This window comes from Magnolia sinica, unplaced genomic scaffold (assembly GCF_029962835.1).
Source record: "Magnolia sinica isolate HGM2019 unplaced genomic scaffold, MsV1 ctg90, whole genome shotgun sequence".
Classification (NCBI taxonomy): Eukaryota; Viridiplantae; Streptophyta; class Magnoliopsida; order Magnoliales; family Magnoliaceae; genus Magnolia; species Magnolia sinica.
The window spans coordinates 68,380-83,417 of record NW_026682861.1 but is presented as its reverse complement, the minus strand read 5'-3'; the positions used below and the strand labels follow the sequence as shown (position 1 = coordinate 83,417).

Below are 15,038 nucleotides of genomic sequence, written 5' to 3'. Positions count from 1 at the left end.
TCGTGTGGGGCGAAAACAACCTCAGCCACCAAATCAAGGCCTGTTACTGATTGCCTGGACTATATCGTAGTCCCAAACATATCCAATTCTAACAAGTATTCGTATGAAATAGTCAAACCAATAATAAACACATAATTCCAATCCTACAACCATTTGAGCATGTTATGAAGTACAACATACACAGGAATTCACACATGCGCATTTCATAAGGAAAGCAGACAATATAGTATAAGTTACATGGAGGAAATCATACACATAGTCAAGGTAGTTGAGAATCTTATCTCAAGACTCATATGAAGTACCTGATGCCAAGTACTTGCTCATTCAGACATTTTTACGAACACTTAGACTACACCCTTTTTTTTTAACATACACAACGTATGTTGGCCATAACATATACTGGGGCAAATCCTTTCGCTAAGGAGTTGTTACACCTACAACTAGTATAAACATACGACAATTAATCATGGCAAACACACTTTCAAATTCCATATATATACGAACCTTGCTACAAATACATGGAATACACTAAACTCAATATAGTTCATATTAACTGAAACGCGAAACAAACATCGCATTTGGCATGTGAAATAGCACCCATATCAGCAATAAACCATTAATCGATATTGAAAGCCTTGAAAACCATAACCAATACGTTAATGTTTATAGTCTGCACCTTTCGCCAGTAAATGCGTATCGAACTCAGTTTGTATACTGAGTATGTGTCTACGATACCATAACAACCTATATCAGGGAATAGGTTAACTATTTCATATATTACAATAGTTGAAAATCCTAAAATAGGTTAGGGTTAGGATTCCTTACCTAAGTACGGGATCAGAATTGCCCGTATAGCGATACAAGGATGGTGATTAAGCACGTGGAGCGTCAAGGAAAGACCCCGACAACTAACTCCCACTCTCACTCTCACTTTCTCTCTATTCCCTTCTCTTTTCTCTCCTCTCTCCCCTAGGGTTTCTCAAATTCGTATAAGGTGAGAAAGAGAGGGTTTAAGGTCCTTATATAGGCCCAAGACTGATGGAAATGGCCTCGGGGCCAAGGAATACTTAGGTTATATCCAAAGGGCGTCTGTTTCAGCCCATCGGAGCACTTTTGGTGGCCCCTTTTTCACGTGCGATCGGACTTAAGCTCCCCGACCATGGATCTAGGTCAGGCTGAGTTTTCGCTCCAATCGGGTTTACAGATCGACTGTGGCGGACCAGTTTCAGTTCAACGGTCATGAGCACTCGATCAGGGCCACAAGTGCATTACCATGTATGAGACATTTCCCCTGATCCGAGGGTGTATTTGGGTCAGATTCTGACGGTCTGAATCCTTATATTTGGCCCGCCAGCGACACGACTCAGATTACTTAAATTCGAATTTTATTTTTAAAGATATCCACGTTTCTCACACACTTTGCTCCTGGCTCAAGTTATGCATTTCTAGACACAATTAAGACTTAATTTCTGAGGGGGTTGTCAAGTCCAGTAATGCGGTCATAACTGTATAGTTTTGCGGTTATCGGACTTTTGACATGCGGTCCAGGTCCGATACGGAGTTTCAGTGTGCCCTCGAGAGCAACAGGGTTTAGGGATGGATTCTAGATTTCAGGGTAATGTAGCGTCAATAATACTACACGGTTTGGGTCTTGCAAATTATATTTAAAGTGATTAGTGCTAATTTCATAAGTACTCTAGTTCAGCACTTGCTAATATTAACCTAATTTCTAAAGGTTTTGGTCCTGGGTGATTTCTGCCTGAGGTGGTACTCGGGTCCTTGTACGGATTTTTCCGAGATGTTACAGTCAGATTGTTCTTAAAGCCTTCCGATCCAGTAAAAATCATTTATCATCTGTCATCTTTTTTGGTTTCTTCTCTTTTCCTCATAGAGGAATATAGAGGTCCTTCTGATACAGATAATCCTTCATCTGCATCTTCTAGAAGACAAAGTTTGAATCATCAAACTTCTCAATTCTAGTCTTCCATTCTTCCATCCTTCCATCATCACTCATAATAGAACTAAACCAATAGCTCTGATACCAGTTGTTACGCAGCACGCTAATAACGCAGTGAACCAAGATTCAATCTCTGGTCTCACCCACAAACGATAAACAAAAAGAAATATAGACTAGAAAAAGAATCAAAGCATTCCAAACAAACCACAAGACAAAATATATGTGGAAAAATCCCAACAAGGGTAAAAAATCGTGGATGCAAACCTCCACTATTAGGAAAAATGAAGATTACAAGGCAATATACTAACCACTCCCTTGGAAGTACAGAGAAAACCATTTGCCCATACTTTAAAAATATTTTTCATACCCTAGAAAAGCCCTAGGGACACCTATTTATAGTTTAGGCAACTTCCCTTTTGCACCTCTGTGAAAACCGACTCAAAAATCTGCAGTCCGCATCAAATTCGAAAACGAATCTGTGTAACCTCGACTGGTCGAGTGGACCCTCGACCGGTCGAGCATGGGCTACGACCACTCGAGCACCTCGGAACCCAAAAACTAATGCTCACTGGACTTTGAGTCGAGTTAGTCCTCAACTAGTCGAGTGGGCCACTCGACTAGTCGAGCAAGGCACTCGACTAGCCGAGCGACCCCCAGATGTGGCTCCACATCTCAACAAACAGATGGTGGGCGTGGATAAGTCATATACATCACAGTGGGCCCCACATGAAATTCACACCCCTCTTCCATTTTAGCTTTCAAAAATTAATTGAGAAAACAAACAGTTTCTAAGCAAAAGTACATTGTCATCTAATCGATATACAAATTCCTATTTCCATTCCATCTCCTTCCCTCTTCCCTTTCTGCTCACTGGTAAGAAAACGCACATTGTCATCTAATCCATATAGAGATGCAGTGTCTCGGCCATGGAATCAATGCTTGTGGCTAACTCTTACAGCTAGTGGTTTTTTTTTTTTTAATAGTGAAAAGGTCCTACATACCTGGACTTTGGTGCATTTCAAATGGTTGATATGAATCATTGCTTTTTATTTTTGAACTGAACCATCTGGATCGAGTCTTGTAGACCCGCTTCACACCAATAACATCTTTATCCTTTGGACTTTCGACTAACATCTCCTACCTGCAAGGACCCAACATCATTTCACTTCCAGTTATCTTGGGAGAAAGCTAACAATAAAACACAACAATGTTTCCACATATATATAAACGCGGTCCGTGGGAGTTTTGCTCTCATTGACGTCCCAAGCTCCTCTAAAAGAAGTGGTAGAATGAGTGAAAGATACCTAGTTTCAACACTTGAGGTCTTGGTATCGATCCTAGTTGGGGTGGCTAACAGTGAAGTGTCAACTGTCAGCTGGGTGTACTAACAAGCTAACCAAAAAAAAAAAAAAAAGCTCCTCTAAAAGAGGGCTGTGTCAGGTTGGCAACCGGTGTTAAACTTGGGCCCCATCTTCTTCGTCTTCTTCTTTTTTTTTTTTTTTTGGAAATTAAGCGAGCTTTATTTCAAAGAGAAGGAAAACTAACAAGGCTAACAAAAAAAAAAAGTAAGAGGGGTAAAAAGCATCCCCTTACAAGAAAGAAACACGCCCATAGCCCAGGCCAAGCAGCTGCAGGAAGCGCCTAGGCACTAATAATCACGGAAGGATGGCTGACTGCAAAAGAAGATTGAAAGAACTTGGCACAATGTTATTAACAACTCCTGAAATTTGAATCTCCATGGTCATACATGGAGATGATTCTTTGAGAGTAACATGGTGCGAAAAGAAGACTTGACATAATACCTTAGCAGACTCCCAAATTAATGAAGATGAGTTTATGGCGAATGGTGTTAAGTTCTGTATTTGCGTCCAATCCATATATGAAAAATTAGCCAAAAAAAAAACACGGTCTACCTGTTTCCTGTTCAATCAAGTGGCTTTGCAGTCTCCTACCACACTTTCTCCTAAATCTTGAAAATCTAACATTTTAATCATTGGTGGTTTAACTAAGGATATGGTACTTGATAGAGTGGATAACCAACCAATTAGTTAGGATAATTAAGGGTTAGATGGTGATTATTATAATCCATTATGTATGTGTGTGTTTTGGCAGGGATTTGAAGAAATCAACCTGCCAACAGCCCAAACAGAAGATTTGATCATGGGTCACACCTCAAGCCAGCAGAATGCCGGAACATGATTCGTGCAGCTAACCCCAATTAGTTAGCATAAAGATGGCGATGACCGCGATGCACTGTGTGTGTTTTTGATAGTGCTTCCTAGAAACCACGTTGCCTACAGCTCGGACAGAAGATTCAATCATGGGTCACCCATCATGAAACCCCTGCCGAAATCAGCTCGAGGAATCAAGCTTGATACATTTCCTTGATCCTGTATACATCTAAATCTATCTCATTGCCAAAGCTAATATTTCATGTAAACCTAACATCATATATATGAATATACAAAAGTTTGGTAGCACCTTAATTATTTTTCTGATTCTCAAGTGTAAAGTCTCACATACATGCAAGCATCTTTACAAAGCTTCTCCTCTCACAAATCAAGCTGATCAGCAGGGCTTTCATGGCGCTGAGCGGAGCTTCCACTCATGAATGGTCGGATTTCCCTGGGTCTCTGAACAAGTTCACAGCTGGAGCATGCCCAACGAACAACGAGACGTGGCCCATGAGCTTATCCTTCCTGGAGAAGGTGGTCCCGCACGTGCACTGCCACTTGAGATCCCCACAGTGCTTTTCATGTGTTCGGAGGTCAGATAGTAGGGAGAACTGCTTCTGGTTGCATCGGTTGCAAACATACATCTTCGGACAATGGCTCCGCTTGTAGTGATTCTTAACACATATTATCGATTTCAATGGTTGGAACTTGTTGTGTTTCTTGTTCCATCTGCACCCTTCTTGGGGACATGAATATTTTCTAGAGGAGCTGATTAAGGAGTTGTGGGCATGGCCCGCTTTCATGGGGTTACTCAGAGCTGCATTAGACTTGTACTGATCCCCGTGTGCTCTCATGTGCATTCTTAGATTCGCATCCCGCTTGAATCCTTTCCCACAAACTTGGCAATAGTGGGTGTATTTGGCAAGTAGTTCAGCAGCATCCAATTCCACAACGTCAGTCATCATCAATGGAAAATCAGGTAATCCATCCATCTTTTCAATCTCATGATTGAATTCCGTTTCGTTGTCTTTGCTACTATTGTGATTATGATCATTGTCTTCGTTGTATCTCTCAAAGAAACCTCTACCACCATCATCTCCATGGATCTCATGGCCCATCACGTTGTTTGGTTGAGATGGAACATCGTTGGTGTGATGATGTTGGTTCAATTCATCCCTACCATTCTGGACAACGCCACCGAGGGCCATCTTCTGGCAAGTGTACATCATGGATGATGCGGTGACGATGATCTCTTGAATGAGGCTGCCCATCCCTGTGAAAGCTATGGCTGTAGAATCTTGTGGACCATGATCGGGAATGACGACGATGTCTATGAGAGACTGAACCTGCTGCACCTTATCTTTGAGAATCGACAGATTGTAGAGAAGAGCATTTGAATGGGCCACACTCGTTCCTGATACCGCCCCGGTGTCAGCGGAAGAGGACACCACGCTCTCCATCACCCCAGCATACATTTGGTAGCCTTGTGACCTCTGTTGGAAGCATGAAGTGGGCCCTGAAATCATTCTGCCCACACCTTCTTTCAACTAGCCTTCTTCCTTCTACATTTGGTTTCGATTTGGAGTTACACCGCAAACCTGGTTCATTTATCTGGTGTGGTTTTGAAAGGGAAGAAGTTGACCGTAATCCTCTACAACACCTGCTGTACCGCAGTGGCATATACAACCCAAGCTCTGAGGGGCCATCGTGCGCTTGTGAAAAATCTACTCCGTCCATAATGTGTGTAACTTGATTTTAGAATCTAGGGAGAAAAGAAAATCCGATCCAAAGATATGTGGGCCACATCACAGGGAAAGATGAAAAGGGGTTGCCAATTATAGGCTTGTATCGGCCATATTTTGGTGTTTATATTCCATCCAACCCATTCATCAGGTGAATCTCTATAGGATGAATGTAAAATCTAAGAATCAACCATATCCAAAATTCACTGGAACCACATCACTTGATCTTTTTGTTATTAAACTTGATTTTACATCTTTTTTTCCTTAGTGTTGTCACGTAAGGTTTTTTTTTCTAGTTGAGTTTCAGGATGTACGTTTTACGTTAGAAGGATCACCTTATGGGTGGAGTGGATGTTATACATACAACAAGGTGGGCCCCACATATCTCAGACGTTTTCCCCGCTGGGTAGAACTGGTGCTGTAGGGGATTCCGTTCCGGAAGATAACAACGATGGAGTCAACTTGGAAGGTCCATGCATCCCCATATGAAGCCTCACTCGAATATCTCCGAGTCCATATAGGACTAAAAGAGAAAGACTTTAATACTCTGGCACATTGTTATAGTTCGTACGCATGCACTTCATCAGTGTAGAAGCAACATCCATAACCACTAAATTAATCCGTCCAAATATTGGGCCCCACTACTTTTGTGTCAGAAACATAAAAATGACAGACTAAATGTTGAGTTATCTTGCCGATTGCTAGGCATTGAATGGACGGTTTAAACTAAAGATGATCAAAAGCCATTCAGCAATAAAATATCCCTTAATCAGATGTTTGGGATCTTTCAATCAATCTGATTTCGGGTTTGGAATCCAAGTGGACCTGTAATTTGTCTGCCTTATCGAGCAAATATTATGCCACGTGTGCAGTTTGTGAGTGCATAGGTATCAGCATCGCCCTGTAACGGAGTATTAAATAATTACCAAATAGTTACCCGTATAAAATTAGAGTGAGACCATGGTGGTGATAGTTCTCACCATTTTAAAGTTATGGTGTACTATCCACGTCACACGTGGCATGCATGTCTACCAATCTCGCCGGTCCGAATTTGTTAACTCTGCAGTGGATGAAGCATGGGCCCACCCGAACCGAAACTGTCAGATCCAATAGCTGGAAAGCCGCCACTTGACGGCACTGTAATATGAAAATCGGAAGCGGATGGGCTGGTGTGGGTACGTGTCATGCGAAGACGTCGAGCTCCGAGTTGTACGAAGAGATCACAGTTACGTGGCCCCAAATTGATGTATTTATTATATCCACACCGTTCATCTATTTGTATAGATAATTTTAGGGTTTGATATAAAAAATTGATTACATCCAAAGCTTAAGTGGACCACACAAATAGTAGTGGGGACAATGACTGTCACTGTTGAAACTTTCGTAGGGCCACCATAGATTTTATTTTCCATCCAATGTGTTCATGAGGTCACGTGTACTTAGATGAAGAGGAAAAACAAATATCATATCGATCCAGAACTTCCGTGACCTCAAAAGAGTTTCAACGGTAGACGTTCAATCCCCCACTGCTTTTGAAGTGTGGTCCACTTGATATTTGGATCTGTCTTATTTTTCTGTTCAGGCCTTAAGACGAGCTCGCCACATGAAAAGACGGTTGAGATATAAAACATACCTCATGATGGGACCCACAGAGGTGACGTCAAAACACCAGCCATATCACTGGTGTGCAGTACACCCGCCAATCCGCTAGCATTAAAATCGAAAACGGATTGGCTACCCCCCTGCCACCAGCTCCGTGGCGGGTGGTCGGTGCTCTGTGGGCCCCACCATGATGTATGTGTTTCATTCATTCCGTTCATTCATTTTTACAAATCATTTCATGGCTTGATGCCAAAAATGAGATGGATATAAATCTCAGGTGGACCACACCACAAGAAAACAATAGTGATTAGATATCCATCATTAAAATCCTCCTTAGGCCCACTATACTGTTTATTTGACATCCAATCTGTTGATTAGGTCATACAGGCCCAGATGAAGAGAAAAAGCAAATCTGATTGGATATCCATCATTAAAATCCTCCTTAGGCCCACTATACTGTTTATTTGACATCCAAACTGTTGATTAGGTCATACAGGCCCAGATGAAGAGAAAAAGCAAAGATCAGATTGATCCAAAACTTTTATGGCCCCTGAAATGTTTTTAGTGGTCAACCATCATTCAACACTGTTCCTGTAATGTTGTCCACTTGAGATTTGAATATATGTCATTTTTGAACTCATATTGTAAAATGATCTGTAAAAATAGATGGACAGCATAGATGAAACACATACATCATGGTGGGGCCCACATAAAACCAACCACCAACCATTGGCTAGTGTCAAGGGGAGTAGCCAATCCGTTTCCATTAAAATCACCATAAAAATAGACGCGATTGCGTCCTTGCATCCTACCCCGCCTGGATAGTAATCCATCCGGGTAGGGATCTCTAGGGCCTACCATGATCCATGATGTAAGTATTTTATCCGCGCCATTCATAGCTTTTCTCAGATCATTGTAAGGTATGATCCTAAAATTGAGGCAGGTAAATAGCTCCAGTGGACCACACCAAAGGAAACTATAGTGATAATGAAATCCACCACTGAAACCTTTTGAAGGGCCACCTCTATGTTTTTTTTACCATCCAACCTATTCACAAGGTCATGTAGACTTCACTGGACCAAAATTGTCATTTAGGAACGGTTTAAAACCATTCCTAAATGCTTCAGGAACAGTTTCAAACCACTCGTAAATGAGGCGTCATAGAAAAATAGGAACAGTTCAGAACCGTTTTGGGTGCCATTTCAATTTTTAGAAATGGAATTTTAGGAACGGTTTTAAACCGTTGCCAATGGTCACATTTCAGGCACAATTTTAAAATGCCTATTAATGTTGCCAACGGTCAGATTTTAGGATGAAATTTTAAGAACAATTTTAAAGCCCTTTGTTCATTGTATGAGCGAGAGAGTGGGGCATGTAATCTACTTGTATTATATACTAGATAATTACACAAATAAAAGAAAAGGACGATAAAATGATTCACACACAATAATCTTTTCCTTCTTTTCTAGTACACATTTCAATTTCAATTCCAATTTCCAATTTCAATTCAACATTTCATTTCCAAGCTTCTATAATTCAATGATTACTTGCTCTGATCACTGTCTTCAGATATGACATCCGCTGCAAACTAACAATGCTGAAAATGGTTACCCCCCTATTGTTTTACTAACCTTGCCTGCCTTTTCTAGTCTGGCCTGCCTTCTTGCAGCTGTTGTCCCATAGATGGGCTTCATATCTACCAGTCCACCTATGCCTGATATAAATAAAACCAAATAGCCTTATTATAAGCAAAATAGAAAGCAATGAAAATAAAATAGAAATGGGAGCAACCCACAGGAAAATAAAATGTATCATTGGAAGCATCACACATAAAAGAACAAGACACCCAAGAGAAAAATATCAACAACAAGAACAACATTAAAAAGAAGGGAAAAAAACTAGAGAGAAATAAACCCATAAGCACCCCACATGAATTTAAGGGGGAACAACAAAAGTAAAAACAAGAACAAAAACAAAACAGCGTGAAAGAAGGAACCCAATTCCATTTTTTTTAAGGTAAAAAATAAATAAATAAAAGAAGGAAAGCAAGTGACTAAAAGCCCCAAAAAATAGTTACAATGACAAACCACCATATATGTACTAAAATAACCAAAAACAAAAATGATAAACAAGAGGAGAGAAAGAGGGCTCCTACTAACCTTGTAACACCTCTATACTGTGATGTTCTCTGCCCAAATGTAACATTCCATCTTCTCAGTAGCATGAGGGTGTGATGTCTCAAGCAACAAGGCAATTATCATTGGTTCAGCTTCTGTCTGATGGTTGGAGATCAACACAACATTATAACCCTATGAATCAAAGTGCAGAAGTATTGATCAAATCTGTTAGAGACGAGGAAAAAAATATATATTTGGTGGAAAAACTGAAATATATTTGTACTTCATTTCAATTGAGAATCTAAACGTATGTTATATAAGAAATAGCAAAGGGTTTTCTTTATCTCCAAAATTGTAACGCCCTGAAATTCGAGGGTCAAGCATAACTCAACTCCCGAGTTCCAAAACATCACTTATGCAACATATTTAATGATGGATGTATGTTGACTATATTAGTGTATAAAACATGGAATAGATTAAGCCAAAACACAGATATGATTCAGGGATAAGTGAATAAAGCAAGTGGAAGACTTATAGAAAAGTATGTGTACAAGTGTAAATCCTTGAAATACATATACAAGCTAGATCGTATGAAAGTGTTATTTAACAAAATTATAAGTATCAAGTTACATCATTTAAATTCTCAAAAATAATCCCAGAGATCCCGCGCATCAGACCGAGGCTCGCTAGAACCCGTCTGAAAACTGCATATAGGAGAAGGCAGCCTCATCATCATCCAGCTCCTGCTCTGCCTCAGAAGTCGCATCCACATCTGTAACATCAGAACCTAAGACAGAGTCTGGTGGGTGTTTAACACCGCCCCAGAAACGTGGGAGTGAGTGATCAACTCAGTGGAACAATAAGGCACTGGTTAACATGTTATCAGTTCAATCAAACAGTAATGATAAAGCAGGACAATTAAATAAATTCTAAGTACTCTTGTTAATGCAAGGATGTATGCAATATGATGCGTGCTCTCATGCGTACACCCTCAGCGTCTTCATCTTACGTTACGCATGACATCGCCTCAAAGTGCGCCACATCTACAAAGCACATGCAAATGCGGTGCATGGATATGATTACCAAATTGTTATTAGTCCATTTCACACAGCCGGATTGGGAAGCTAAGATACCTTCCTCATGTCACCATCCAAACAGTGATCCATTCTAGGGTCATCAATCCTAGTCATCTCATACGATCATATGTTTGAGGTCGTAGCAAATGGCTCGTTACCAATCAATGCATGCCTTTCATGCCTTTACTACCACAATTCGGCTCGTCACCTCCTTGCGGTATCCAGGTATGCTTGAGGTCATTACAAAGGGCTCGTCACTAATCAATGTAGGCCGACAGCACGAATATAGTGTCCCATACCACCATAATCGGCTCACGAGTTTGATTGCTCACTGGTCACTACGGGGAGGCTTGTCACCCCAGCGTAGGCCGACAGCTCGACCACGGTGTCCCATACCACCATGTCCGGCTCATGAGTCTTAGCGGATCAAGTACCATAGTTAATAGGATTCCACTGGTAAGTTCGGTACCTTAGATTCAAACAGTAGCGTCCATACATGGTGAACATACATCGGATAATCGGGTTACTTGACGAACTCGACTAGCATGAGCGCATGTTAAATTGAACGACATAGAGTGCGCAAACACTCCGCGTGGCCAAACCACTGCCGACAACTCTAATATGGCTCGGGTTCGTCTAATACGTCCTACGTGGCGAAAGCAATCTCAGCCACGAACATAGGGTCAATTACCGATTTCCTGGATTAGTGCATAGTCCCACACACCTTACACTACAACAGATATTAATATGGAATGTAAAACAGTAATGGAACAACAACTTAAATCATGGTACATAAGCACTTGAGGAATATCAACTTAACATAAATGTAAGGATAGGAGATGCTTGAATTTAAATAACTTGGAATGTAACTTGCATAAAGGAAATCATGCATATCAATAGGAGTGCTGAGAATCACTTCTCAACGCCCGCAATTAGTGTAATAAATTACACTTTAGATCATTCATGCATTTCTACAAACACTTAGCATACATGGAACAACATACATGATGTATGTTGAAATACATGCATTTAGACAATTCCTTTTACCAAGGAGTTATCATACATGCATCTAGCATACATACATGACAAATAATCATGGCAAACATAAGTGCATATTTTATACGTATACAGTACTTTATACATACACATAGAGTACACAAATCTCAATATAACACATGCATGACAGGAAAGCAACGTGAACACAACATTTGGCATGTGAAATCTCATCCATAACAAGAATAAATCATTAACTGGGATTGAAAGCCTTGAAAACCATAACCTATACACTTAAAGTCCGCACCTTAAGCAAAGAAAGAAACACCGAACTGATTTAGACGAGTTGTCTTCGTCAACGGCGATAGAATACCCTAAAACAAGGATAGAAATGAGATACAACAACACCAAGACTAATCTAAGCTCTAACACAGGTTAGGGTTAGATTAACTTACCCCAAAATGAACTCAGAATCGTCAGAAGAACGATTCAAAGTGAAGGTTCAAAGATGAAGAAGAACAAGGAAGAATTCAAGATGATTCACCAACTTATCTCTCTCACTTTCTCTCTCTTTTCCACTCTCTTTCCAAGCTAGGGTTAGAGAAAATTCGTATGGAAAAGAGAGCTAGGGTTTAAGGACTATAAATAGGCCTCAGAATGATGGAAATAACCCTAGGGACAAGGTATACTTAGGTTATAACCAAAGCATGCCTTTCTCGATCCAACGAAGCACTTCTGGTGGGCCTATAACCACGAAAGGTCGGACGGACTTAAGCTCCTTGACCATGGATCTAGGTCAGGCTGAGTTTTCGTACCGACCAGCTCTTCAGATTAGCCGTGGCGGACCACACTCAATTCAACGGTCACGGAATCTCGATCAGGTCCACAAGCACTAGGACATCCTGGGCCAACTATCCTGATCAGAGGGTGAAATTAGGTCAGAATCCAATGGTCAGATAGCTTAAAATCATCGCGCAAGCGACACGACTCAGATTTCATAAAAACTTATTAAATTCCAACCGTTCTCACACTCTTCACTCCGAACTCAATCAAATCGACCCAGAGCATCAGATGGACTTGATTTTCGAGGTGATGGTCAAGTCCAACTCGGTGACCGCAACAGCCTAAGATCATCGCTATCGGACTTTCGACGCGCGGTCCATGTTCGATCCAGATCTTCTAAAAATTTCCCAGAACAACTGGATTTAGCGATGGATCTCAAATTTTAGAGTAACGTAGCGCTAACTAATCTACAAGTTTTGAGCCATGTAGATACAATTTAAAGTGATTGATGCGAATTTCACAAGTAATCAAGTATAGCGCTAATTACCCCAAAAACAACTACTTAAGGAAAGATTAGCACAAAAATTTCAAGGTCGTTACAAAAATATCCAAAACTCCATAGACATTTCAGTGTAGTCTTTCATGAAAATAACAAGGATATTCATAAATGTTGATTCAAAAGAAGAAAAGAAGAAAATGTTTATACAGTTCTTAGAGTTAGTGAGGATGCATGATGTCCTACAAGTTCAAGTTAGTGAGGATAATCTTTCTTCTACATTTTGTTCCATAAATATTCCTTTTGACTCTTGGTCATTCCCACATTTATTGATTAAAGAAACAGAGAATAAAAGTAAACCCCTAAAGTTCCTCTGTTCTCAATTTCTTTCATTGGTCTAGAGTATTCCTGGTTTTACAATGGCAGAAAAGATCTATTTCCTACAAAGGAGAACAAAGTAACCAACCAGTGCAAAATTCTTTAATTCATGTTGAAGAACCATTTAAGAATAGGGATGGATGGCAATTTACACCCCATGATTAAATAACTTACCAGCCAACTCAAAATGGTTGAACAAAACCAAATTCCAAGAAAATGTTCCCTGACAAAAGCATGCTAATGCACATGAGTCACCTTCTTATTCACAATTGCACAAATATTGCCACTTGGTAAGAAAAATCAGACAAAAAAGAAACAAAGATGGCTCTCTCCAGCTCCTTAGTTGTCCAGCAATTCAGCTTCAAAGGAGTTTTCAGAATCCAAAAGCATTACCCTTTTCTTGATCATATTTATCTTTCTTAATAGAACCCTCCCAATGTTTCCATAGACGTATCTACATCGTGATCAAGAGGGAAAAAAATGCTCCTAAGTAATCATATACCACTATCAATGATAGACAAAAAGATAAAACAGTTCAAGTTAGAATGCTAGGACAACAAGGGCTCTGACATGACATGACAAAAGGATAAAATTCAGAATTTCAATCAAACTAGCAGGGCTTTAGCACTAGCACTAGAACATGTAGAGAAGGGCTTTAGCACTGGTTAAAATCCTTAAACCCGATGGTAAAAATCCTTGTGTAGAGAAGGGCTTTAGCACTAGCACTGGTAAAAATCCTTAAACTCGATGGTACCAGAGGATGACTCCAACATCAAGACCGAGTGGATATATGAACGCATGAGGGCCGAATACCAGGAGGCCGCGTCTCCCATTGTGTCGTGGTCAGTTGGAAAGGAGTGTGGCCTTACTCGCCCGAGGGTAGGGGGTAATACTAGGCTGAGTTTGACCAGCTCGTGAATGGGTCCGCTATCGACGTGTCGGATAGGTATTGGCAGACTATTGGCCAGGCGGATAGTGAGGTTTCTTACGCTCACCTGGACTATGCGGCTGGGAGAGCGGCAGTGCCATTTGGAGTGTACTGAACCGATGTCGCTACATGGACATTTATGGTACCCCGATGCGTAGTAACAATATTTTCGGTATCCAATCCAGCCACCCACGATGTGTCTGTGGAGGCTATGGCCCTGATGTCGCTACACTACCAAAAAAAGGAACAAAGGATATAGACCACGTTAGTTTTTTGCTACGGATATAAACTGTAGTTATAGTTACTACGGTTTTAATCCGTAGCTAAAAAGTTGACACACCATTAATAATTAATGGTGTTGTAAGGGGCTCTATGGGGCCTAAAAAAATATATATGTTCTATCTAAGCCGTCCATCTATTTGTAAATATTATTTTAGAGCATGAAATAAAAAATAAGCTAAATCGAAGGCTCAAGTGTACCACATGGTAGGAAACATGGAGATTAAATCACATTTGCTTCCTATGGTGTGGTCCACTTGGACCTTCAATATACCTTAAATTTGGGATTATAAATTAAAATAATTTAATAAAATTAATGGTCGGAATGGATAAACCAAATGCATCATGGTGGGCCCCACGGAGCCCCTATCAGGACCGTCCATGGTCCTTCTAATGAAACGACGCCCAATTTTGGGTGCGCGCTCAAAACAGAGCCGCGCCCAAGACTGCGTTCTCTCTCTCTCTCTCTCTCTCTCTCTCTCTCCGTTCCCTAATCCCTCCCCTCTTTCTCTC

The 15,038-nt window shown here is 40.6% G+C and overlaps 1 protein-coding gene and 1 long non-coding RNA gene across 4 annotated transcripts in view; both read right to left on the bottom strand.

The window, feature by feature from the left end:
* Window positions 1–4,455: 4,455 nt before the first annotated feature.
* LOC131236395 (protein SENSITIVE TO PROTON RHIZOTOXICITY 2-like) lies at window positions 4,456–5,678 on the bottom strand. Its single transcript, XM_058233516.1, has one exon. The coding sequence runs from the start codon at window positions 5,655–5,657 to the stop codon at window positions 4,563–4,565; it is 1,095 nt and encodes a 364-aa protein (XP_058089499.1). The 5' UTR covers window positions 5,658–5,678; the 3' UTR covers window positions 4,456–4,562.
* A 3,382-nt stretch (window positions 5,679–9,060) lies between these two features.
* LOC131236397 (uncharacterized) overlaps window positions 9,061–15,038 on the bottom strand; it is a 44,964-nt gene continuing 38,986 nt past the window's right edge. For 2 of the 3 annotated variants that reach the window (XR_009166723.1, XR_009166724.1), the window contains 2 exons: window positions 9,635–9,784; window positions 9,061–9,189 (listed from right to left, as the gene is read on the bottom strand). This is a non-coding gene — a long non-coding RNA (uncharacterized LOC131236397). Of the gene's footprint in view, window positions 9,190–9,634; window positions 9,785–13,492; window positions 13,736–15,038 lie in introns of those variants that run through there. The other variant, XR_009166725.1, reaches the window with a different exon arrangement.

Coding starts and splice junctions, on each gene's coding strand:
- LOC131236395 (XM_058233516.1), bottom strand. CDS start 5,657: ATGATTTCAGGGCCCACTTCATGCTTCCAACAGAGGTCACAAGGCTAC.